Here is a 26,309-nt window from a genome sequence, read left to right as displayed (position 1 = left end):
GTTGCGATGGTATGTGAGCAGGTGCTGCTACCTACAGTATCAATGACTGGTGGTGCATATTAAGTATTTTGCCTTGGGAGTTAATACAGAGGAAGTTAAGTATAATGAAAAATGTTCATTCACATTCTTTGAAAGGGCTTTATTTATTTACCAGTTTGATTTAACCAACATTGCAATGAAGAGAGACAATTATCTAACTAGTAACATTATTGTGTTATATGTCTCCTCAAAATGAAAATAGCTGATTTTCACATCTAAACATCTGGAACATCTTGCGATACCTGGCTTCAGTGTGGTGGATTAAAACCAGTGTGTGGTGACAATTCACTCTGCATGTTTTCAACTGAGAGAAACTCCTTCTCTCTCTCTGTTAAATTATTATGGATTTTCTTTTTATGGTGGTAAAACATAGAAATCACCACATCCCTAATCCCCTCATCAACATTGCTCTTTAAACCCAAGCAGGACTAAGACCACGTGGCTCTCTATTGAGCAACATGATGCCTAAATTAAATGAAACGATTAACACTTTATTTTAAATATTACAAAAAATGTCTCTGACATTAACTCGTGCACCTGTCAGTTTCCAGCTGAAGACAGATGTGTGTGTGAAGTAAGTAAAACAGAAGAAACTTCTTCATGACTATATTGTTAAATGCAATAAAGATGTGTGAATGTTACATATTAATGCCAGCGACGTGGATGGTAAATGTGTGCTGAACAATGAGAAAGCAAATGATGGGTGTAAATGGTCGTCCAGTCACCCGCAGAGCGCTCGCTTCAGAATCTTGCAGCCCAAATGCATTTCATTTAGTTAGTAACACAATCACTGAGTTCAGAGTCTGTTTCCCTTCCAAATGGAGAAAGTGAATGTTTTCGTAAGGTTGCTCTGTTGTTCTACATGTGCTGGGCGTCCATGATATCCAGATACTTGGCGTCGATGATTCTGGGAAGCAGGCTGGTCCTGAGAGAAAACATAGAGAGATATCAGATGATATACACAGAAATAGTCTAAACAGACTAAATATATTTTCCCCCAGTTTTGAGAAGCTCTGCATCAAAAAGAGACATAACCCTGACTTCAGAAAGTTCCCTCCAGAGCCACAGAAGACTTGTTCTCAAATTGAGTGTGACTAATAAACTGATCTTTATGTGTAAAATCCGTGGAGTGACCCTTTAAAAACAGCTCTCAGCATTAATCTCAGACTAATGTCAATACCATGCAGACATTGTAGTACTGTGTTGGCTCCCATGGTCCCACTCTGCCCCCTGTTGGCCTGGGTCATCTTACCTGATAGGGACCAGCAGGATCATCAGAAGGGGGAAGACCATCTTCATGTAGGGCAGAGGATACATCCCAAACGCACACAAGATGATCAGCTGGATCATCTGCAGTGCGGTGAAGTAGTGGACCTTCCTCTGAGGCACACGGCGAATGTAGTGTGTGGGAGGATAGGAGGTCTAGACAGAGAAGTATGATGCGGTTAAAATGCTGTTTTAAGTAACATTTTGCTTTTAATTTTTAAAGTAAAAGAAAACAAACTTGTCTAATATCTATTAGAATCTATTATTTATATTTTTATATAAACCTGCTGTTGCAGCATAAATTACAAAATCATCCCCTGTGTGCATGTTCATTTTGGTCAAATTTATTCTCATTTGCACAGCCACCTTGGCCTTGTTATCAGATATTTTTCATGTTATTATGACATATTTTGCCATTATTACATAATTTGTTGTTATGGATACAAACAAAGAGATACAAACAAGCAAACGGACCAACCAATCAAACCACAGTGTCCTTCCTGCTCACCTGTTCCTTAAGCAGCAGGGCCATGCGGTCCACCATCTGGTTCCCATCAAGTGAAGTGGCTGCAATGTAGAGGAAGAGGCCGTAGAGGACGGGCTTGGGGATCCACTGCAGAGGAATGGGCAGCATGAATGCAGACAGGCCGATCAGGATGTTGGCCACCAGCGAGGTCAGACGTGTCTCCTTCACACTGACAATACTGTTTGACACAAAGGCAGAGAAAAGCAAGTTCAATATCCCAATAAACAACAGAGAACATGTTCTTAGTTGCTGTAAAGTGGCCAACCTTTTTGGCTTGTGACCCACCTAAAATGAACAAACAGTTTTTGGACAGGATTGTCAGCCAGAGTCATTTTTTCATCTTATATCCTTTAACTAAAATGGATTAGTTAGATTAGTTAGATAAAGGATTTTTAGAGGGCCCTAAAAAGGTGAAAGTATTCAATAATTTTAATGAAATAAACAAACATTTGTAAATAAGTCATAGATGTTTCTTGGGACAAGCAGCCATTATCAAACTGTGTTTTCAGCTAAATAAATTATATACCTCAAAAATGGAAATAACAGGTTACTTTTTAATCCAAATCCAAAGTTTATGACCAATAATATTGAATGCTAACATTGCTAAAAATCTGATAGAATGGTCAACTTTATTTTTTCAATAGTTTTTGTTATAATATCTTTAAAAATAACACCATTACATCAAAGGACTATTCCTATAAAGAAAACAATCTCAACTCAAGATCCAATTATTTGCCCTTCGTGAAGCTTTTGGCCATATCACATTGTCTCCAAGCTCAACTTTTAAGCCAATATGGATGTCTTATATTTCCCACGATCTACTTAATCTTGGGAAGTTTGAACATCTACTATTTCCTGACAGCAGAGCAAACTACACCTGCAGATGAAGAGGATGATATAGGATCAAAAGCCCCAGAAGCTCAGAGTAAGCTGCACTTGAGTTAGGATAACTGCTGTGTCCAAGGTCAAGCGAGATCTGTCGAGCTGATGTTGTTTTTGCTCACAGGCTGTATTTCAATATTTTTACAACAACTTTGAAATAAATTAAGCAAAAGCATCAGAAACTACGTCTTTCTTTTTAACTATTTAGTTAATTTGGTCGGTATTTGAACTGACAGCACCTCCAGACAGAAGGGTGAACAGGGTTAGACAAGCAGGTGTTTTCAGTCAGTCACGATCTGGATGTCTTTCAAAGCACTGCTTGGTTCTCGTCCTTGTCGTAACTTCACTCACGTTGTGTAGAGGTGTCCGTTCTCTACGTGCTGTTCCACTTTGGCCAGCTGACGGGCGTGCAGGGAAGAATGTGGGAAGGCAGCGTGCATCCATGGCAACCCCAGACAGGACATGAGGATGTTGATGAAGCCAGTCAGCATTAAGTCCCAGTGGAATGCTGTGCCTTTCAACAACCTGTTACAGACGTTCACACACACAAATTTCAAGTGGTTTGTCAATAAAAGACTGCAGCAGTACTTCTATTCCTTTTAGGAGCTACTGCTGGATGTGTTTGCCGGTATACAAAACATACAGTTTGACCTCATCGAGAATTGCACAATAAACGAGAAGTGCCGTGTGAAGGAAGTGGTCGGTCTTACTTGTGTTCTGGCACATGTGTGAGTGAGATGACGATGTTCTGGTCAATAAAGATGAGTAACGCGAGGAGGAAACCCAGGCCGACAGCGCTCAGTGTGTTCATTCCTGACAGCTTGTCAAATGGAGGGAAGTTGAAGATCGGGCCATCGTGGACACTGAACACAGGAACTAATAGGAGCATGAGATTTATAGTTTTATTGAACTTGTAAGGTAAAAAAAATGACATTACATAGTAAAAGAAATGCCCAAATAGTGAAGTGCTGCTAGTAAGCTTTGTTTTATAAGCCGACATTCAACCCAGTGTCTTTCACCCACAGTGATTCAGAACCCACACTGTGTTGAAAGCTCACTAGAGGCAAATATTTTCCTTTTTCCCTTTCCAACAGAGGATTTATGAACAGTGAAAGCTGTTCTGTGCCAAGGTTGTGACTTTAAGTCCCGAAGGTACTCTTCTATCAGTTGTTTTATTTGAGAGATCTGTACTCACGCTGTATGTCAAGGAAAAGGTAGGAGCCAATGAAGGAGAATATCACCACGGAGATAGGCAAAGCACAGTCAGAGACCACCTCTCTGATTCTGCCATTCAGATACGGGCTGCGGGATAAAGAAGCGAAACATATTTCAACATGTGCAACTCTGATGTAATAAATTCTTACTACTGTATTTACACTAGTTACTCTCTTAGCCTGAGAATTAATCCATGTCAAGTACTGAAAGTTTGCCACTGAGGGGAAAGAACAATGACATCCCGGGAGTCAGGCGTGGAAATACATGATGGCAAAGTCCCATTTATCTACCTCATGTATTGCATTATTATACCTGAAGCGTGGAAATCGTTGCCGATGATTTATAGCCTTCTGCCTGACTCTTGGGGTGTAAGTTGTCCCTCTTTTTCAGGTCCTCTCAAGTGCTTAAAGGACCAGTGTGTAGGATTTAGAGGCAGACTGCAGTCATCTTGGAGTTTGTTGTAATGTGTAATTACACTGCTAGATTCCACTAAATCTCACACACGGGTCTTTTATATATAGAGAAGTAGAAGTATAAAGCAGCAGAAAACAAAAAAAAAACTCACCTCAGGATTGTACTTACACTTTTTAATTGTAAGTAAATGTACTTCCCACCACTGCTTCACGCATTTCAACTGGTACAATGCTGACTATGTGCATTACAATGAGAGTCGGAATAATACTACGTTTATCATAATGAGTACTTACTTTTGATATTTAAGTTTGGTACTCCCCTTTTATTTTCCCTTATGTAAGCTTTAAGATATTCTCTATGAGTGTGTTCCAACTCTTCATTGAACCTGGCTGCACCATTGTATCAAAAGGATATTTACATACATTCGGATATATTTTTGGATAATACTAGTATTACACACATTTACCCAAAATTCAGCCTTACTTTTTGGTATCTTTGGAAACTTTGGGATCTCCACTATAATTTAAGATAAAGTTCTGTTGATATGAACATTGTTTGGCTGCACCGCATCAGTTTGTAATGACGGACCCACCGACAGCTCACTTGTTGCTGAATAAAAGACTTTATATTGTGATATTGCAGTGTGCAATCCAAAGGGCTGTGCCACTGCTTGCTATATATATTTTATATCATTTTGATTAAATGGTATATATACATACCTCCTCTTGATGAGGTAGAGGGCGTAACCCAGCCACAAAGTCCCCAGCATGAGCAGCAGACAGAGGACGGGCCTTTCTCTGGTGCACACCACCAGAGACTCAGGCAGGAAGATTAGCGCATGTTCTTCCGCATGTCCCATCAGTGACACTGTCTCATTATGATTCCCGAGCGTGTTTTCCGTCTGGTTCTTCATCTTCTCTAGAATCTCATTAATCTGCTGAAGCACCAGTGTGCTGTTTGTGGTTGCCAGTGTGGGCCCATAGTAATAGTGCTTAAAAACTGGCAAAGAGTGGGCAAAAGAAGAAAAAAAAGGGATGAAACTGCAGACAAACTTATATAAGCTTTGTTATTTTTCATTGAATATGACATATTTATTTGTTAGTACTAGATCCAAAATGATTCAGTTTTTACAAGAAACATTTCTTGCTATAACAACACATCCCTTTATCTTATCTAATATCACAAAACATTCTCTTTATTTGACAAAACCAATGTACCTTGTTAAAACTTCAATTGTTAAAACTTGATACGTCGCTGTGTTGTTATAACAAGAAGATAAAGAAAATGGCAGCCTACATCTGCTAGAATGACTGGTTTATAGATGTTTTATTTGATGCTTGGGACACAGCCAAAGTACCATCCATCCATTACGTCATTTATTTTTTTTTGCAGGGTTGCAGGAGGGGACTGGAGCCTGTCCCCAGGCAACAGGGCATCAGTCTTTCACATGGCTGACACAGACAAACAGTCAATTGTACTCCCATAAACGTCTACAGGCAACTTTTAGAGTGGTTTCTAGTTAATGTTTGAGATTAAAGATTAAAAACTAGAATGTTGTATGTATGAATGTTTAAAACTGGAAATTGAACAACCGCAGATCACCTTATCTTGTAATATAACAAGATAGCAATGTCATAATATCTTGATATAATGTGAAAGGGCTAGCAAGAACTTTTTTGTCATGATAAGAAACTGAGCAAACATATTTTGTAGCGGTGGCAGCATATACTTCTCTTCAAAGTAAGACTCAATATGAGTATATTTATTCTTGTTGTTGGAGACTGAAACGTTTAATATATTTGTCTAGTCCTAAAAAAGCCTCAGGCCCATTTTGGGATCTCAGCACAAATATGAAATGCTGAGGTAGAGAATTTAAAATAAAATACACTTTCTGTCCATTTCACACTACACTGGGCGTCTTTATACATTCTGTACCCTCTTATCAATATAATCACCCTTTTATGTTGTCATTCTCAGTATATTTTAAGGCATTCAACCAGTGCGCCGTATACAAGCATCGCTCAGTTTGGTGTAGTTTAGTGGGAAACTACAACAGCCTGAGGCTTAAAGAGGAAAACAGAAAGCTCTTAAGAAACCATCAATAGCTCATCCATTTATTTCCTGTCTTGTGACAAACCCTTGTAAAAAAAAAAAAAAAGATATAAACATAAGCAACGTGAAAGAGTCCATTATGCTCACAATATAGGATTGTCTATTTTTCCACAACACACAGGGGGCCTTGTTTGATTTCATGCTTGCTTTTCCTCTAAAGACTCCATGATGGATATGTATATTTGATGGGCTACATTACCTAAAACAAACAATAGGCCGCACGTTTCGACATTCCCCTGCAGTGTGGACAGATAGCTCTGCTGCATTCAAAGCATGTTTAATGTAGTCTGACCTTGATTTGACTTACTTTTGATTGTGCCTTTCACTGCGTCCCCGACAAACGCTATAGAGATGAACAATGCAATGACTTCTTCTGTTGAGCTGGGAGATAATGGAAATAAAAAAGCGTGGTGTGATCATTCATGTTTTTATCAAAATTGTGTTTTTTGTACAGGCACAGACACAACAGTCCATTCAAGGCGAAGATGATGGCCCAGATAGTGAGAGTGTACATTAAACAAAATTAATAATTATGGCTGAAAACAGGAAGTCATAACAGATGGCTCTTCTCTTATCAGTGACCTCATGGCCACACTGTTAGTTACATATATTACTAGCATGGGGCTTCCGTGTGTGATATGTCATAGTAACAAATGATGTCCGAGAGTGGTGTTGTGTATTTACCGTTTGAAGAGTTTCATCAGCAGGCTGACATTGAATAAGCCTCCGAGGATGAGAAACAGACTGTTCCATAAACCAATGCAGGCGTAGAAAGCATCGAAGTCAAGGTCGTAGTCGTCACAGATGCCCCTGATGACTAAAAAACAAACATAAGGACACACAGGCACAAACTCCTACATGCATTTTATTGCATTTATAATTAATAACGGCTATTCCTTAACTATTTTTTAACAAATATTGTTCCAGGTAATGTTGTACGTGTGTTTAAAGTGTCAGGAGGGTTCCCAAGTAGATCTTAAAGGCCTCATAAAGACTGGAAGCTATGTTATTATTTCTGTTTTAAGTTTATCATGTGACAAAAGCCCACAAATGACAACCACAATACAGCAAATACAACGTAAAGCTGCACTAATCAATTTGGCCACTAGGGCACAGGAAAAGTCTTGTGTCGAGGCAGACAACCGCCCACCTAGAGCCCAAGGGTCTGTTCTAGGTTTCTGCCTTTTAACAGGCAGTTTTTTCTTGCCCCTGTTGCCAAGTGCTTGCTCATGGTGGTACTGTTGGGTCGCTGTAAATGTTATAAGGAGTTCGGTCTAGACATGCTCTATTTGAAAAGTGTCCTGAGATAACTTCTGTTATGAATTGGCGCTATACAAATAAAATTGAATTCAATTGAATTGAAATATTATGGCTTTTTTTTTTTTTTGCTTTATTACAATTTAGCAATAATAACTGTGTCATATTGCTCGTAATCTCACAATTCTCATTGGGTTTGTAATTGCAACACTTTTCACTTAACACAGTAATTTGATTAAGTGTTATTAAAAATCTGTTTAGCAACAGGCAATCCAGAGAGGTGGACTCAGATAATGTGTCTCACAACCTGGCTACTAACTTGGTTTTAATGTCAGCAGCAAGCTTGATTAAAATTAGTTTTTCTGTTCCTGTTTGCAGCTGATGTGTTCTACAGAATAATTCCCCTATTAGCAAAAAATACTCAATTTTGGCCTCTAATCTATATAAGGACACAACACTCACCGCTTATGAAGATGGCCAGCGGTGCAGTGGTCAGTGGGATGACGAGTGGCGAGCCAGCAAACAAAGCATAGATCACTCCTCCAATGCTCTGGCCAACAATGGTCTTCTGAACATCTGTCAAAAAACAAACAGCATAACATCAGTACATTTGTATGCTTCAGATTAATAGATATATAATATTATAGTACATATAGATGTTGCAGACAGACAGGAGTCCATACCTATCTCTCCTCTTGTGCTTTCGTCATTCAGTGAGCCAAAGGCAATCGCGGGCAGTAGAATGGCAATGTAGAGGAAAATTGCCGTGGTGGTGTACTTCAGCAGACAGCGGTCCTTCCCAGTAAGACCTTGATGGATTATTTAAGAGTCATTAAAGATATAACAATCAGAAGAGGCAAGGCAGCCAAAAATCTGAGTTATTTTTAAAATGTGAGACTTTGAAAGAAGACATTTCATGATTTCGTAGCTGTAACAAATCAGCTAAATAGATGTGTGCAGTATGACAGGACAATATTAATACCATCTGTGAAGTCTGAGGGGTAGAGGGGGAGTCTGCGGCGGAGGTCATCATAAACACCTTTACCGGCTTTAAAGAAATGTTTGCACTGTGAAGAAAAAGACAGAATTTAGTCAGGGCCAGTGGACATTTCGGTTAGTGTGAAGGAGAATACTTAGACACAAAGTGTTATGACTAGCTGGAGAGCCCATAATGGCACCATTGAATTAAAGACTTCTTTTCTCTGTGTGTAAATATGCTGAGGGGCCAATCATGATGAGCACAGGAGCAGGAGCATCACATCCACTAAGAAACTGGTGAACCAGACCTTGTTCCACCTGTGATCAGAGCTAGTGTTACAACAGAGGGCAAGGCAACAGTATTGTAACAGCAACATCAGACGGCTGCGGTTGACATATGCTTTGAAAGTGGTAAATTACAAAGAGCTCCACTATACATTCTGGTCCTGATTTTCATATAAAAAATCTGTCTATAAAAATATCATACATCATGCATAAGACAAGCTGAGTTGGCACAAAGTTGGAAAATTACACTGTGGTTGGGACGCGTCAGGTACCATTGACAACAGGAAATACGATCCAGGAAGGCTGTTTTGATTAATACATCCATCAGTTTGAAGGCTCATCAGATGCCACTGCACAGTGGTTTATAATACTGTGAGAAAGGACAACAATAATTGTATCGTGTACAAATACACCAATAGTAATCTACCAAGAATGTGCACTTGTATTTATTTGTTTCGGCCAATGGCGTGCTGCGAGAGGTTCAACTTTTTTTTACTGGATGGACGCAGCATGTTCTAGTTGAGACCTCTGCTGTGCTGATGCAGTGGTCTCATTACAGTGCCAACTGACCCTGTCTAAGTCCCGCCCATTTCTGCCGTATGAGGTTTGCTCAACTGTCATTGGAGCACAAAGCCAAAAGGGGCTGGGCTTATGAAGGGTCAATTGTCATCTGAACACAATCAACACTGTGACTGGTGTGGGTGATAGAAGACGGTTACATTTTCTGGCTGGATAATGGGTCTTTTGAATGAGCTTAACAAATAATATTCAGACTAGAGACACTTACTGGCACACCTGAGTACTCGTATTATACAATTTTGGAACTGCCGTGTAGGTTAAAAGGTTGCTTTGGCAGCCGCGAACCTGCATTTAAAGGCTTTTTTCAAACTGTTGAAGACATCAGGTGCAGCCACAACCTGTTAACTTTGGTCTTTTACAGCCCCAAAAAAAGCTTTCTCGTGTTCCCTCATGTCCAACCTCCTGCTGAGCCCACACATTTCCTCTTAATTTAAACACTGGACATAATGAAGTACTTTATCATTACATGGAGCTGTGCACATTCTGCTGCCAGAACCATGGCAGACTTGGCAGCTTTTTCAGCCTGTTGCCCAGCTGCTTCTCATTCCTCCGGCCTGGCTGATAAAGTGTGGAAACAGGATAATCAGATAATCTGGCTCAACTACTTTACAGCATCACATCTTTATATGCCTGGATGGCGCGGGAAAACACAAGGGTGGTCTCAAACATGTGGAGAGCTAAAAGTCAGTAGAGAATATAAATGTTGTTTTTTACAAGTAACAACTCCTTGTTGGGAAGAGTTGTATTTCCGTATTGTTGTATATTAGATTTTAAGGTTCATGATTTTTTGCTTCATGGTATCGTTATACAACACATTAAACCCACGTTATTTACTTCTTATAAATTCAATAACAGCACAGGGCCAACACATCACTGTCTGCTTTCACACCTGAAGTGGTTTCCCTCTACGTGGATCTGAGTCCTCCACCTCCTCTACGACCAACTTCTCATTGACTATGGAGAGCTGCTGTCGCTGGTAGACCAGTTCCTGTTTGAACTCCTCCTGGGTGTTGGCCTCCAGAAGCTTCTGCCTGAAGGAAATGTCCGAGAACATCGTAGCAAATGTTCTGCCGAGTTCAATGGCCGTCTTGGTGCTTTTCTGAAAAGGATGATGAGATTCTGTCAGTTGTAGACAGACAGATGCACTCTCCCAGTGATGAGGTATTTTTAACCTACATTCAACCTAAATATGACACTTCATATATTCTTATTTCATTGTCTCCATCTGTAACAGCACAGACATGATGGCTAGGGGACTCTTTAAAATGTATTCTTAATGACAACTTTAACACAGTTTTTTAGTTTCACAATCTCACAGAGGGACACTTTTTAACTTTCTGTAGCATTTTTGGTTAGTTACTAAACTAATTCATATTTTTTTCTTTATATTATTATTCTGCATGCTTGTAAATTATATATTTGAACATTGCCATTTTCAATCATATATTCATTTTTAGGTTGACTTAATATCTGTCTGGAGAATACAAATGAAAAACAGCCTCTAACTCTGGTGGATTTACAGCAATGTTTATTAATTTGCACTGTCCTTGTTAAATAATCTAATAAATAGAATAAAATAAATAAATAGTGTGGCAAAAAGAGAGATAATGAAGTTGACATATATGAAGGTCATCATACAGATTAGGGCTGCAAATAATGATTATTTTATTATTGATTTATCTTCCCACATTTTCTCAATTAATCATTTGGTCAAAAAATAAACAGAAAAATGTCCTTTCCCAGAGATCAAGGTGTCTGATCGTCGGTTTACTTTCATCAAGCAAATGTTCACATTAATGTGAATTTCCCCTTGGGGATGAATAAAGTCTCTATCTAATCTAATCCAATCTAATCTAATGATTTAAGAAGCAAAAAGCAGTGGATTTTTGGCATTTTCCATTAAAAAAGAAGTTGCACCTAAGTCAAATAAACCACCAGATTGCTCCAAGAAGAAAGAAAAAACACCTAAGAACTGGACCTTACCGTTCTAGGGGGGGCCAGGATGAGGATGACGTAGCGAGCCTCGCAGCAGTTGACTCCCCAGTTCTGAGGCCTCTCCAGGCGGGCGATGCAGACATGACGTCTCTGCAGGCTCCTCACATTTGAGCTGAATTGAGTGAAAAATGATTTATTTTTGAATCACCGTTGTATAAATGATTGATTATGCAGCAATCTGTATTGGCAGGCGTAAATTAGAGCACCCCTACCGAAGCCAAAACAAAATTACCTTTCCAATGAAAAGATTTGTTGTGTGTTCGTCCACTCAAATTAACTTTTAGAGGCAGATTTCCACATTCACCTACTGAGCAGGAGGTAGTCAAAATAAATAAATATTTTTATAGAATACTCACAGAATACACAGCCAGGACTGCTGGTAACGAACGCCAGTGGTAGTAGCAGTCACACCCTGAATGGTCTCTGACAGAAGGTGAACTGTGGGAGCATAAAACATCACAATAAACAGCCAAAAAAGCTGTTGACACGTCAGCCTCTGGAGCAATTACTTCATGTTAAAGTGCTTCCGAGTGCACTTCTGATATGATTTGCTCACCATTAAACTCCTTCCCTCCTGCGTCTGTGAACATTGAATTCATGACCTCGTCCACATCGCAGCTCCCATGGCCGTCCTCCACCACGTGAGTTAACATTCGCCTCAGGACCTCGTCCAGACTGGCAGCTCTCTCATCCAAAAGGATGCTTGCCTGGGCCAGGAAGCCGTCCAGGTCTCTGTGGGCGCGCACTTCCTCCTGGAAGTTCATTGGCTTCACATACTATTTTGAGCCAAGAACAAGAGAAATTTGATTGAATAACGTCATAGTGAAAATAAGATGTTAAAGTCACTTTCTGATATACTGTATATTGCTCAGCAGCAAATAAATACCCATTTCCTCCCAGCTCACCAGTGATGCGTTCAGATTTAGCACAGTTCTCAGTTAGTTTAAAACATCAACTGTGAGCAGGGTAGAAATTTGGGGATTTAAGTTTTATAATTTGACATTTTGGCAAAAAAATGATCTTTTCTGGGTTGTATTTTCAGTGGTAAAAAATTTAAAAGAAACAGTAAAATGCTGCTTTTCTGTAGTAATTATTATGACATAACACAGAGAGGGTGACTGGAAAGGCAAATCTTACTTTTCTTGTTGTGTTTAAAAGCCCAAACCCAGGGCAGTCAGGATCTGCAAACAGAAGGCACATGGAAATTCATACTTACAGCCCCAGTATGTAATGTCTCTATCTTAAAAAACAACTTCAAAATCCTTTTGATCCAGCACTGAGTTGTAATAGGGGAAATGGTGCCTCCCACTCTGCGCCCCATATGCCAATTCTTGCACTATATAACTTTGGTCTCTGGGTCAGGACAAGTGCATATGCTTTATGGCAGTAGTCACACGCCACCAACTGTGTCAGTAATTTTGGTGAAACTGGATCATATTTTATGGAGAAAATGTTGTCTGGGTTGCCCTCTGTTGTCCTCCGGCTGCTCCACCTCAACTCTCAGTGCACTCTGTAACTACCTAATCTTACATAGTGTTGCCTTAAACTTAGTGTCCAATCACTTATCTGTAGTCTAATCCCCATTGCAAATTGTTCTTTCATAATTATAAAGTTATTCTTATAAAATTATTATTATTATTATTATTGGAAATAACTGAAGTATTGAATTTATTCTCATTTATATGAATAGTTAATACGGAGCACTAGTTGCCAATTCATGTCCATCAACTTTGTGTCTATTAGGACTGGCACACATTATTTCCAAATTGCAGAGGCTGCAAAATATTCTCAGACAATGAAATCACAAAAATAGGCTCAATCTAATTGTACTCCTCTGCAATAAGCATCTGTTATCTCTTATTTATATTTATTCTTAGAACAAATCCCACCGCAAACTAAACATGTTTAGGCACAACACACACAGACGCACGTACCTGAAACACTGATCTGGTTGTCATAGATGTGGTCCTTGTGAGTGACAGGTGAATCTTGCCCGCAATCCTCCTGTCCCCCATCCTGCAGCTCTGTAAGTAAAACATAAACAGTCTCACTTTATACATTTACATACTTAAGTGAAATTTCTGAGTTTCTGAGAATTTATTTTTTGCTTCAATGCTTTGTTCAAATTCACTTTACAATTGGGTGAATCACATAAAATAAGAAGTAGTAGTAAAGGTCATTCCACCGAACAACCTAACAGTAAGATAAAATTGTTCTTTGTATCAAGGTTAAGATGCTATTCTAGCCACATTAACAATGTCTCTAGTAAGGGACAATTTATGTTTGCCTCCCACCACTGAGCCATCTGTTGACAAGCACACAGCAAGAGGGAGAAAGAGAGACCCAATAAAAAATCCCCCTTAAACCAGACATGCAGCAATATAACAATAGCAGCCCCTCATAAATTCCTTAATTGTATAGAAGATAAATATGGCATCTCGATTGCGAGTTTTATGAGGGGAGAAAGAAACAGCCACAGAATTAAAGAATTAACCTTAACCCTTCATGCGCAAAGCTCTGAGCTATAAGTATTCCCTCTTCCCATCATTGACTCAGAGATCATCTGCCTCGTTATTTACCCATTAATTACCCTCACAACACACCAGCGAAGGGACTGGCTGTGCCCACCAGCATGTGAAATGGGTCATCAGTGAACAGCAAGAAGCGTTGGCATTAGCATAAATAACGGCTGCTATACTTTTACATGTGAAAAATGACTTTATTCTTCCAAGCAGAGAAAAAAAAGGGGGGAAATAAGTATGTTTTCTGGCTTGCTAAGTAGATCCTATGAAATAGATAAAAGAGCAGGATCCATGCTGAGAAAAGCAATACAAGTAAATATAATATGTTTTTCTGGAACTACACACCCATCTCTTGGAAAACATATCCATTCTTGGACCTCCCGGTGGATGGAGCGTCTGTAAGAGAAAAGACAAATAGGATATTTACACAACTCAATATTTATTATAAAGTATTTCATACTAAAGTGTTTCATTATTGTGTGTATTGGCTGGCTATCTCCAACCACATTATGCAAAGTCATAACACAGAGTCACAGCAGAACAAGATGTAAAAACCAACATTAATATTGTCACCGTATATTAGCAAACAGCTGCTTATCTACACATTGAGTAGATTCTGAGTATAATTAGCATTCATTTGGAGTTTTCATATATTATATTCACTCTCCTTTTAGCTCGGTTTCAGTCTCCACCAACTCCTGAGGGAAATATATGGCTCATTAGCTGCTAAATGCTCCACTATGTTCACCAGCTAGTTGCTAACTTTGTCAGCTGAGCATGTAGGATTGCTTTATCGAGGCATTTAATCTGAAAATAACTGCCTGCTGCAAACAAAGATGATGAGAGCAGTGAGAGACAAAACAGTAAAGTTGCAAGACAATAGCCAAAACAATGAGCTGAAAGATTCAGCCTGGTTATTGCAGCTTAAATTAAATTAATTTTTAATTTACTGCAGGACCAAAGTCTTTTCTGCCCTTGTTGTCTTCCATACGATCTAATGTGACACCAACACTGCAGGTATTGAGGACACTGAGGGAGTTTAAACAACCTGGGTTAGTGTATGTTCTACAGTTAAAATACATAAATATTGTGAATATTTTACAGTCTGATTCCAGTATTTTTACACTCAATATAAATTAACTACTTCTAGCTGAAAAGAAATGCATAAAATAAAATAAAAGATTTTGTATCTATGTTTTTTTCCTGGCAGTGTGAAGAAAGCTTTTACAGCATTCAGACCATCACAGGGGGACAGTTACATTTACAGAAAATGTAATAATGTAATTTTATGGTTTAAAGAATAAAACAATAAAACACACAAATATTTAGGGATTTTTTTTTATGTGTGTGGAATGTAGGGGAGATATTTTATATTTTATGCCCTCAGAAGAGTTGACAGTAGAGGGGTGACTAAAGGAATAAAAGGAGAGAGAGATGGTGAGTTCAATGCAATGAAAGTCTCCACCAGACCAGCGTCTTATATCCATCGGCCATCAAGGCAGGCCAACAACATACCATCTTAAATAATAAAATATGAATGAAAGCACTGAAATCCATTCATTACAGACCTAATAAGTTTTCATGTAGATGTTTGACACAAACTGACAAGCACGTTGTGATAAAACTGTGTGAAACTGGACTCCATGTTTACGGACAGTTTGACCCTGCTGTATGCAACAGTAGCTGTCACATCACAAGCAGCAAAAACAGTCTGCAAACACCAGCTCATTTCTAACCTGCACAAATATCTCAACCCTTTTAGATGCTCCTATTGCACACAGCGACAGATTTTAGAGACAGAAATTAAAACTTGATATTTAAAAGCTAATTGTCCATAACATCTCAGCTTGTTGAATCAATATTGCAAGTGTGACGCAAACTCGGTCGGACCTTGACAGCCTTTAAAAAAAAGTGACTTATGATATGATATAAAATTATGGAGACGGAAAGCGGATGTCAGTTATGGAGGTGTTGAAGAGGACAATGAAAAATAACATGTGCTGTGAAACTGAAAAGCGATCCCTTCGCTCTCAGTTACAACACAAATCTGACGCCAGCTGTGTCTGATGTTTGTATAGGCGGTCATGTATCTGTGAGACGCTGCTGCAGCCGTATAGATGAGGTTTTCCCTCGCCTGAGGCAAAGAGTGGCTTCAGGGACTCCCGAGCAAGGATATATCTCAAAGGAGATTACACAGAACATTCCCAGGCCTCCTCCACTTCACAGGAGTCTGCACAGACAACAGGGAGCCTCACAGCTTATGCACAGAGCTGTTTGTACCAGAGCCTTGTGTGTGGATGATGATTTAGTCTGCCTGGTTGAGACTGTTACAGTCTTGTCTCATAAAGATAAGGGTCATGTTTATTGTACATTCTTTCAATTTTCTATCTTATCAGTATGATCAACAACAGTGAACTAGAGTACACACTTTCCTCATCAGATCCAACAGTAAAACTGGTGTGAAGACATTTGTGCTGTTTTCTCTATCCGCCACTGTTCAGTCAATACAGACTGCTGCAGTAAAGGTCTTTCGAACAGTAACAGTGTTATTGTTAAGTGTTTACATTCTTTCTGCAGCCTTACTTTCTGCAAGGTTACGATGGCTCGTGCTTGTGGGTTTCCTGTTGGCAGGCAGACTGACTCCCTCACACTTATTGACAGTGACAGATGTCACACCTTGTGTTTTTTTTCATAACGGAAACAAATCTGACATTGACACTACTCCTTAAAATAGTCTGCTTTCTGACCCTGTTCTGACAAAATCTGACTTGGAGTGTAATAAAGTGTTCAGATTCACCAAAGTCACACAAAAACACAAATGAACTAAGCGATCGAGGCAGCAACTCCTGTGTTCTGTGGGGGATTAGATTACTGTTTTTGTTCAAGGAGTCTGGTGGCTTTGAAGAGAGCGCTATAACAACCTCAGTTCCCTGTCTAGAACGACTGTCTGACAGCAAAGTAAATGGTACAAATATTCATTTGACATTGATTTCTTTGTTTGTAATTGTTGTAGCTGGTACTTCAGTCTGCTTCTCCATACCTGAGGCGTGTTGACCACTACTGTAGGTAATACACTGACTGTGAATAAGTACCTCATATAACCCCTCTTCAAAAAGAGCTAACTCTTTAAAGCCATATGCATTTTTTATCAATCCCTGCCACCCTGCTGTCTGTGGGCGGAGGGTGTCCTTGAGCAATAGGAAACTGAAGAATCCTTGTTGGGTCTGGAAACAAGTGCACTGAGCTACAGAACTGAAAACTCTGCACAAGGTCAAACCATCACAGCAGATGGGACATGGTATTCATGAATGTAAGTTGTCATTGCAGGTTTTCTTTTAAAGAAGAAGGTCTGCTTTTCAATTTTGTGCTTTTGAAATATTATAACATAAAATTCTGAACTATGTTAAAAAATATATATTAAACTGTTACAGTTGAACCTTAACTTAATCTTATCAGGACTGAATTTGACCATGGTCAAATTTGCCCATGGTGGCTGGGAGCACTGTACCATGAACAGTGTGTTCACTAAGTCACAATGTACACATTCATATATTGAAATAAAGCAAATAACAGGAAGTAGGAAGTACGGCTCATTCCACGTCAGCACCTCGAAGGTTAAGACTACCTGGTGTTTGTTTATCCAGCACACCAGACAAAGTACACATCTGAAGGGATTGTATGGGGATGCTGTGAGTTTGATACTTTGATTTAAAATCCAATTAATTATAATGACTGAATTGTAACTGACACATTATCATCAACTTCAACCAGAGAATTGCTTAGATAAGAGAAGAAAGAGTTGAAATTTGCCAGATTAAAATAGATTAGAACATTTTTCTGCTAGATAATCTTCTTAATCCTGGACCTGAGAAAAGACAAGTTTTTAACCCATTAATGGCAAAAGAAATACAATCATACTCAGCTTGCTGCAGGCTCCCAAGTAATGATTATTTTCATTTCATTTCATTATTTTCTCAATAAACTGATTAATAGTTTGATCTATAAAATGTCACAAAATAGTGAAAAATCTTTCTTCAAACCTTTAGCTTGCTATCCTGTAAGTACAAGGAAAAGCAGAAAATTATGGACCCATTGATTTTGTGCCATTTTTGGTAAAATAAACAAAGGAAATCCATTATGAAAAGAGTTTCTAATTATTTTTATGTTGAATAATTGTTTCCACTCTGGTGTGCTGGAGAGGCAGGATTATTGTTGTATTTTGCAAGTGGCATCGTAAAAGAAGAAGTGTTATGCAGCAAGACTTCCCCACAACAACAGAAAGTATTTCAAAATCAACTTAATGTACTTTCCTGGAAAGATTTCCGCCCTTCCTTCCTAAGTGTGTTAAAACAGATGCTTAAAATTATTTGAGGTCTGTTGTAAAAACTTTCCATGTAGCATTTATTGCGATATTGTAAATATTGACCCATATCCTTTGCTTTTGGCGCTCTGGCAATAAAAGCATCTTGCTCATTTTCTGTGGTTTTAATATCAAGAACAAAAAACATGCAAATAGTACCCAAAGAAAAGGCAAATCAAAGGAAATAATAGTGTTATGAAATTATTGTACGGTTAAAGAGGAAAGCCTGCAGTTATACAAAAAACAATTTTACACTATTTCCTGCATGCTCTCAGCACACACACACACACACAGACATACAGACATACATACACACACACACATACACTGTATAGAGAGTTACACCACGTGTTTGACACAGTTGGCTCGGGTTGCACCATGAAAGACCTTCTCACCCCACTCCAAACCCTGTAAAACTTACCAGATGGCACAAAATGGAGGACCTTTTTGGCTTCCATGTTCTCCAGGATTTTTAGGTGAGACACTTTCCAAAGGTCAACCCATCATCATTCCCTCTGCTCCCAGACACCCTGCACTCACTCGGGATCTCTTCTCAATAGCTTTCATACACACACCCACACACACATGCTGAGGTAAAAAACCACCTCCTCCAGCAGCACATGGGTTTGAAGGAGGAAGTGGGAGGGCAGGAAGGGAAGGCCTGGGTGTGAGAGGGGTGTTTTTGTTTCTGCTGGGTCCTTGTGCCTATATGAACTGGAATACAGGTAGTCTAAAATAAATAAATAAGTGAATGGGGGTTGGAGCTTTGGAATCAGAGATTTATGGCTTTTTTTTTTTTTTTTTTTTTTCTTTTTTGTAGACGAAAATTCCCCAGGTTCTGAATTTCTAACAGTTGTACACATTTATTTTGGCCTCAGTGCTTTTTTAAAGAGGACCTCTCGTGCTTTCCATTATTTTTTGCCATATATGCACAATGATGTTCACATCACCTGCTCAGTCTGTCTCATTCTACAGCTCTGCTCATGACTCCCCTTCCAGGTACTAGGTTGTTCAGTAGGTGATGTCTCCCAGAAAGTGCTTTTTGCTTGAAGTTAAACATTTTCTGGTTTTCATTCTGATGTCCTCCGGCTGCTCTGCCTCAACTCTCTGTGATTTACAGGGTTTCTTATTGACAGATAGCTTTACTTGTTGCTAAACTGCTACCTGCTGCTAACTGTAGCTGCTGATAGCTAGTTAGCTCATTTAGCCGTGCAGCTAGCTGTCTGGAAGACTTCAGAGGGAAAACCAGACAATATTTCCACTGTAAACATTTTAAAATGCAATCCAGTTTTAATTATAAGAGTTGTTTTTGTACAGTATCACCAAGGCCTGCAGCTCTGATCTCTCTCCTCTGGCCCAGCTCATGCAGGTATTATCGCCCCCTGCTGGTCAAATGATGTACTGTATTTTCTTTCAGAGGTTATGAAGAATTATTTATATTTTAATTATATGGGGGAAAACAAATTGTAGCCTTTGTGTAGATTTTTCTAAGAAACTTTCAAGAATGGAACATTCAAAACATTTTGTTTTTACGTCTTTTGATATTACTTAACATATCTAATATGTATAAATTTAAAACATTTTGGAATTATTTTGATGACATGTTTCTGTTTGCAGAAAATGTTTGTTACTTTCATCTTAGTACTCCATGAACACTAAAGTTGTACACATTGTGGTGTTAACAACACAATTAAAACATTTATATTTCACTTTACCTTTAACGTGCACTATGTTTTAGTACTCACACATCTACATTACTTGAACCAAGGATAGACCAAACTAAATTATATTTACATTTACAGCTCATCACCAAAATACAGTATATTGTGTGTGTCCTTTAAACTTGTTGAGTTTGTTTCCTACCTTATAAAACATTTGCAGAGCAGATTTTGGAAGAATTTAAAAACCTACATTGTTAACATTCGTGTTTGCTAGCAGTCTTCTTCCTTGCCTATGTTAGGACATTGCTGTGTTTCTTGGCACATTACTGCTACCAACTGTCCATCAGTGGAATAGGATGAAATTAAATCGTCTGTATTGCACTGTGTCAAGATACTAAGAGAAAAAGCCACCCACTCTTTAAACATTACTCCATAACGCAGTGTACCTTTAACTATAAATATATCTTCAAACATTCTCAAAATAGACACTGAGGGATGCACCTGTCAATGTTTCACTCCTTCAGTACATGTACATATCTATTTCAGTGAAACATCAAGTTTGCGCAGATCTGTGTGAAATCCTCGTGGCTTGTGAAACCCGGGGAACATGCTACACTCTGCCCTGTCAGACTTTGTCAAGGATAGACTGTAGTGAAGTAGCTGAAGCTGCAATAACAGACACAGACAGAACTGGCAATGGTTTGTGGTTAAATAAGGAGCCTCAAACTAAAGACACACTGCTAGCTAGACTATAAACTCACTGTGAGACCTGCTGCTCAGGAGAAGTGAAAAGGGTATAAAATGACTAAAGTAAACATGCATCTTTGTCTTTGTGTCACTAATGGTACTTAGTAGTCATTTAGTTGACCAAATAAAAGGCAAGTAATAAAGTAGCACACATAAATTGTGCATTTCTTGACACAAATCAATAAGATTTAGTCATTGACTTAATGGACCAAATAGAAAGCAGTGTGCACATAAGAAATAATTAATAATTAGTGCAATGATCCCATTAGATGTGCTGTAAATAATTAACTGGTCAATAAAGATGTTCATGTCATAATATGAAGCAGTCTGTTGTCTTATAATTATCTACCATACTGTAAAATTCTTGATTCAGAGTTACTCAAGAACTACTTAGCTATTCATTAAGTGTTACTTCCTCATTTGATCTTCATTCATTACCACTCAGGAAATGGTGCGTTTTATGGTAATATGTTTCCATGATAGTAATACAATGAATATAGATAGTACTTTAGAGATGGAAATATAATACACCAGACAATGAGAACACACTATAAGAAGAGCATGATACCTTCAGCATTAGATTATTTGTTCTGTATGTCACTCTCTGGCAGGAGACAAACAGCAGAGAGAAGAGTTGATTTGACTGAATAAAGCTAAACTGATAGAGGCAATGTGACACGACTATCTCTTGTTTTTGCAGACTGTGATGAGTTTGATTGTGTTTGACTCCAGAGGAATGCCAAGTTCATCTTCAAGGATCAAACTCTGCTTATTTTGTTTGACTGGAGCATGTTTGGGAGGGATTATAATGTTTTTATCTGACAAATTGGGAGACACATTTCATTGCCAATATACAAAACAGAAACAAGAAATTACCTTAACAGTAAGTGACTTTCTGCAGGGAAATTATTTTGCATCCAAAACAAAAAGTCCTTGTATAGGCTGGTGACTTTCTCTCTGTGGATTCCTTCCATTGAATTCCTAATTGCATGATGTAAGTACTCACATTATACTTGCCTGTTATTTTTCTAGACGTTACAAGCCTTGTAAAACTTTACAGGCTCTTTTTAATTGACATCAAAGGCAGTTACAGAGCGCACCTTAGGTGCTCAGTACCTTTTTATTTCATAAAGGCTGTTTTGATGGGTGTGTGGATGCAAACAAAATAAAGTCTCGGGATAGGAAAAGTTCTTACATGTTGATTAAAGGGTAAGAGATGAAGGACACTGGGTTAGTAACAACTTGGCCAAAGGGGGAAACTGTCCTGCTCCCCTGTCTGCCATGAGAGGGCAGCACAGTCTATTATTCAAAAACCAAATGGCACCAGCCAGCATCTGCCCTGGTTGAGATTTAATAATGAGAATCTGTAGTTTTCATGATGTATTCTTGCTTTAAAGGTTACACCTCTCAGAGTCAAAGTGGCCTTTCTTAGTGAAAGAGATCAATTAAAAGCTTGACAGTGACACTGAACATAATATGAAAGTCTCATTTCGATATTACTACCTTTATATTTTGATTGATTAATTAATCATTTTTTCCCCCCTGCTCTTTTAAATTACATATACATATTACAACAATCAGATATGACAAACCACTCCACACCTAGTGGGTAATATTTCTTATTTTGAATTCTCAAGTTGGACACATGTCGTTAACTGATCTAATCGAGCTTATTCACCACTTATAATTCCAAATAAAGGTCATGCTGACATCTAATAGACTGCACAGATTGACTTCAGATAGCTGATCCTCAACTCCCTGTCCCACTCATACACATGTACACGCAGTATGCATCATGGACTTTCATCTCTGGTTTTACTATAAGTCAAACAATGACCACATCATCACTTACAAAGGCCAGGGAAGCAATGAAATGCTGCATTAATAAACTAATGTTCGGTGGTCAACAGGGTCATTGGAAGTGCACACTTAGTTTGGCTACTGTAAAACATTAATCATGGCACCTGAGGCGCATAACTTGGGACACAAAACACAAGCATGATATTTGCATTGTTGGTTATGAAAGCTACATGATATGAATGCTTTTTAATGATACACATGGAAGTAAGAAAGGACTATGATTATAGTTTCATAAGTCAGTATTGGAAGACATGTAAGAGCTACTGAATCAATCTGACAATATTTTACTAACTGAGAGCTATAAATGTGTAACAGAGTGCATTTCAAAGCTCACCATGATCTTTTTTCAGTCGAATATTACATATGGGCACGTGTGGACAGACATGTGTGACTATTATAAATACTGAAGAGCCAGGAGAAATATAAATACTGTCTATCTCTGGAAGAATTAATTTAAATTCATCTGCTGCCCATCAAGCCCACACTGTGACCTTTGTACATGAAGGTCATCACATCTACAATCCACCGCATTCACTGCATATCATTCGAAACAAGCATAATGAAAAATGCATGCACATTCTATTTATAAGATTTAGAGGTGTAGGTCATTCTTAGTATAGGATGGATAGATTTTGCATATCGCAGACCAATGCACAATGACATGGTGGTAAATAATTGTTGTTTTGCATAAATGCATGTGTGAAAACAAGCCAAACTTTCCCTGGTATGATACAACCCTCCCATGTGGTGCTCCATCAAAGTAAAGTAGGAACACCAATGATCATTTACAGATACTATTTTGGATTTTGAACAGTTTTATGACCCTTACCTTCAGCAAAATTATTCACTGTGACTCCTGACATCTCCTTGGCTTCCTCTTTTGTTTTCATCAAGCTGGAATTCTTGCAGTGCAGCCAAAAATCTGAGTTACTTTGGATAGAGCAATGAAAACTATACAGAGCTGAAAGTGGATAATGTGGTTCCTGTGTGAGAGTTGCAGCATGAGTGGCCTTGCAGACAGGCTCACAGGTAAATGGAAATAAGTTACTACCAATGGATAACACCTTAATCACCTCCCTGCCAATCACAGTAAAGCTGACTCGATGTGCAAAGGTAATGTGGAAGCTGAAGGTGGGCTTTGGGGAAAGAGGAGACAAAGAAATGGGGAAGGACAAGAGATGGGGGAGGAAGGTGTGAGGAAACTACTTTTAAACCCTGCTGGGGCTCTTTAATATTATAATGAGCCTGTCCTGTGAGACGTTACCACATTGCTGTTATGCTAAACCATGAATGCAACCATAGAGTCTCCTAGTGTTTACCTGTACGATTCATTGCAGTATTCATGCTATTCAAATCCAAGAATCTCTAAATAGGCATTTACTTAGAGGCAACTATTACTGTGAGTTCCCTGCCACTCAATTACAGCTTTGCTTTGATTTAATCACGTGTGCAATACAAGGACAAGACCTGAAGTTATGCACATGTACATGTATACTCATACAGAATACTTTTATGCCACATGTTGAACAAGCAGTCCTTGTGAAGTCAGTCAAGTAGGAGAAAAACATATTCAGTAGTCAGTCTGTCTGTGTCTTTCTGTATATCCTAGGTTGGGTAATGCTCACAAAGAACTATAGTTTCCACAATGTGCTGTTCAAAGTGATTAGGAAGTGTTTATAGCTGTTCCCAGGGGTGGGGTTAAAAGATGGCCCTCATATAGAGAGACAAGTCACAATAATCCTTTGAATATGGGGATAACTGCACATTTTCAGACAGTGTCTCCTGGAAAGCATTCAGAAGTGACAGAAATAGTTGCATAAGTAATTAAAACGATATACTGTGGGAGGAGTTCAAACCCTGTTTACTTTCTCACCTCTGCAGAGCCGTACACTGGTGCCTTATGGCAGCCCTGCTACCTCAACCCATTACTTCCCAAGCCCAAAGTCTATAACTCAGATGACATCATCAGGGCTATTTTCTCAGACCACAGAAGACATTATACAACTGATAATTCTCCTCATCATGACTAAACAGATCTTGTAAAAGTGGTGGAGTGCCCCTTTAAGACCTCTTTTTTACCTCACTTTGAATCAAAGGTTTAGTCTCTATCAGTTGTTTTCCAGCATTTTTATGTCTGTAATTCCTTGGCAGAGGAGACACAGCAGAGAGGTTATAAACAGAAAATGGACAAGTTTATGACGAAGCAACAACCCTGTCAGGGCACATTTTATTTTAATGCAAGCATGGTATTTCAGTTGTATAAAAGTTATTAATCATAGCTGCAAAAGTGAAACATAGTGATGAATCTTCCAGCTGAGGTTGATTTTGAAATGCAGTCTTTACATCTTTAAAAATCTCTCATGTATAATGTATTTATAGATGTGTTACTAACACAGCAGGTGATGTAGTGACGAATGAGAGATCATTTCCATTACATTTTATTTATTAACATGTACACAAGATGGGATTTAATTATCTTAACTTTAACGTCACTTTTCTAATCTGTGGGGTAACAGCTGTTCGTTCATGTCATAAGGTTGCAGTCGATGAGAGACATAATTTCATGCAGATGCTACTCCCATATGCCAGTCTCCACAGGAATTCACAGCAATCATCTACCTTCATGTGTAATCTGTCACTTATTGTGTCAGCGTCCTCAGACAAACATCAGAATTAATGTATCCCCATTGCACAATAACTGTTTTCCACTCAACTCAAATACTTCTTGTGCCACATAGGTATGTGTAAGAAGTATGCATGTTTGTCCCAATTATCACCTCTTTTATTCTCACCAAAACATGTGAGAACACAGAGTTAACCAACACGTATCAAAAACATTTAAAAAAACAACACTTTCAAATGGCACCTGGAGAAGTCTTTCAAGTTATGAAAATTGCTGTCCTGCTGTTTGTTGCCAAGTATTAAAGAAATATCCAAATTGCTTTGAATGCAATAGCAACAACAGAAACATTGATAAAGTGACAGGAGGCTGAAATTATTAGATGTTTAAATGGAGCATTGAAATGTATATATAATAAATTGCGATCTAATTTAGTTGGATGTTTTGGCCAGGTTACAATGTGCTTATCTTGGGTTTACTGGAAATACATTTTCTGTCTTATTCACATTTCTTTTTGTATTTCATTCCATGTCACTATGTGATTGTAAACATATGTACATTTTCAATGCACAACTTACCTTTGTGAATAGATGTAAATGTCAACACAATATTTCAGTTACTTGATACCATAATGAATGCAAAAGTTTGGGTATAAAAAGAAAGATTGTCTGTGGATGGATGGCAGTCCATTCAACAGAGACATTTCTCTCAAAAGCACAAATGTGAACTTCATGGTGGTACTAGAGGAAAAGTCAGTGGATCACCAAAGTCAGTATTCATCCTCTGGGGATCATACAATACAGGTATTAAATAGCCATTTACTAAACCTATAATGTATTGTAACGTAACATGACAGTTGATGTAATGTAAGTTGACGTGACAGTAAGTTACATAAGTTTAAGTTTAATTGAGTCAATGCAATGATAGGTATATCGAGAAATTACTTCAGTTTTAACTCCAACAAAGACCATCTAATCAGTTCTTTACGTGT

General features: G+C 38.5%; 1 protein-coding gene across 2 annotated transcripts; it reads right to left on the bottom strand.

Annotated features, from left to right (window-relative positions):
- Window positions 1-124: 124 nt before the first annotated feature.
- On the bottom strand, window positions 125-23,671 carry LOC127374766 (solute carrier family 4 member 11). 2 transcript variants are annotated; one of them, XM_051420339.1, is made up of 20 exons: window positions 23,528-23,671; window positions 14,416-14,466; window positions 13,483-13,572; window positions 12,686-12,729; window positions 12,105-12,324; window positions 11,905-11,986; window positions 11,537-11,660; window positions 10,443-10,652; window positions 8,694-8,778; window positions 8,395-8,520; window positions 8,174-8,287; window positions 7,139-7,271; window positions 6,762-6,835; window positions 5,062-5,341; window positions 3,909-4,015; window positions 3,424-3,589; window positions 3,065-3,238; window positions 1,814-2,009; window positions 1,292-1,461; window positions 125-964 (listed from the first exon to the last, which is right to left on the bottom strand). In XM_051420339.1, the coding sequence occupies exons 1-20, from the start codon at window positions 23,586-23,588 to the stop codon at window positions 898-900; spliced, it is 2,574 nt and encodes an 857-aa protein (XP_051276299.1). In that variant the 5' UTR covers window positions 23,589-23,671; the 3' UTR covers window positions 125-897. The 2 variants fall into 2 exon arrangements, with proteins under 2 accessions (XP_051276299.1, XP_051276300.1); XM_051420340.1 differs by lacking the exon at window positions 23,528-23,671 and adding an exon at window positions 18,852-19,029.
- Between the last annotated feature and the right edge of the window lie 2,638 nt (window positions 23,672-26,309).

The sequence above is a fragment of the Dicentrarchus labrax genome, unplaced genomic scaffold (assembly GCF_905237075.1).
Source record: "Dicentrarchus labrax unplaced genomic scaffold, dlabrax2021, whole genome shotgun sequence".
In the NCBI taxonomy this organism is placed as follows: Eukaryota; Metazoa; Chordata; class Actinopteri; family Moronidae; genus Dicentrarchus; species Dicentrarchus labrax.
Note: the sequence above shows the minus strand (reverse complement) of the source record. Positions and strands in the feature narration are given on the sequence as shown.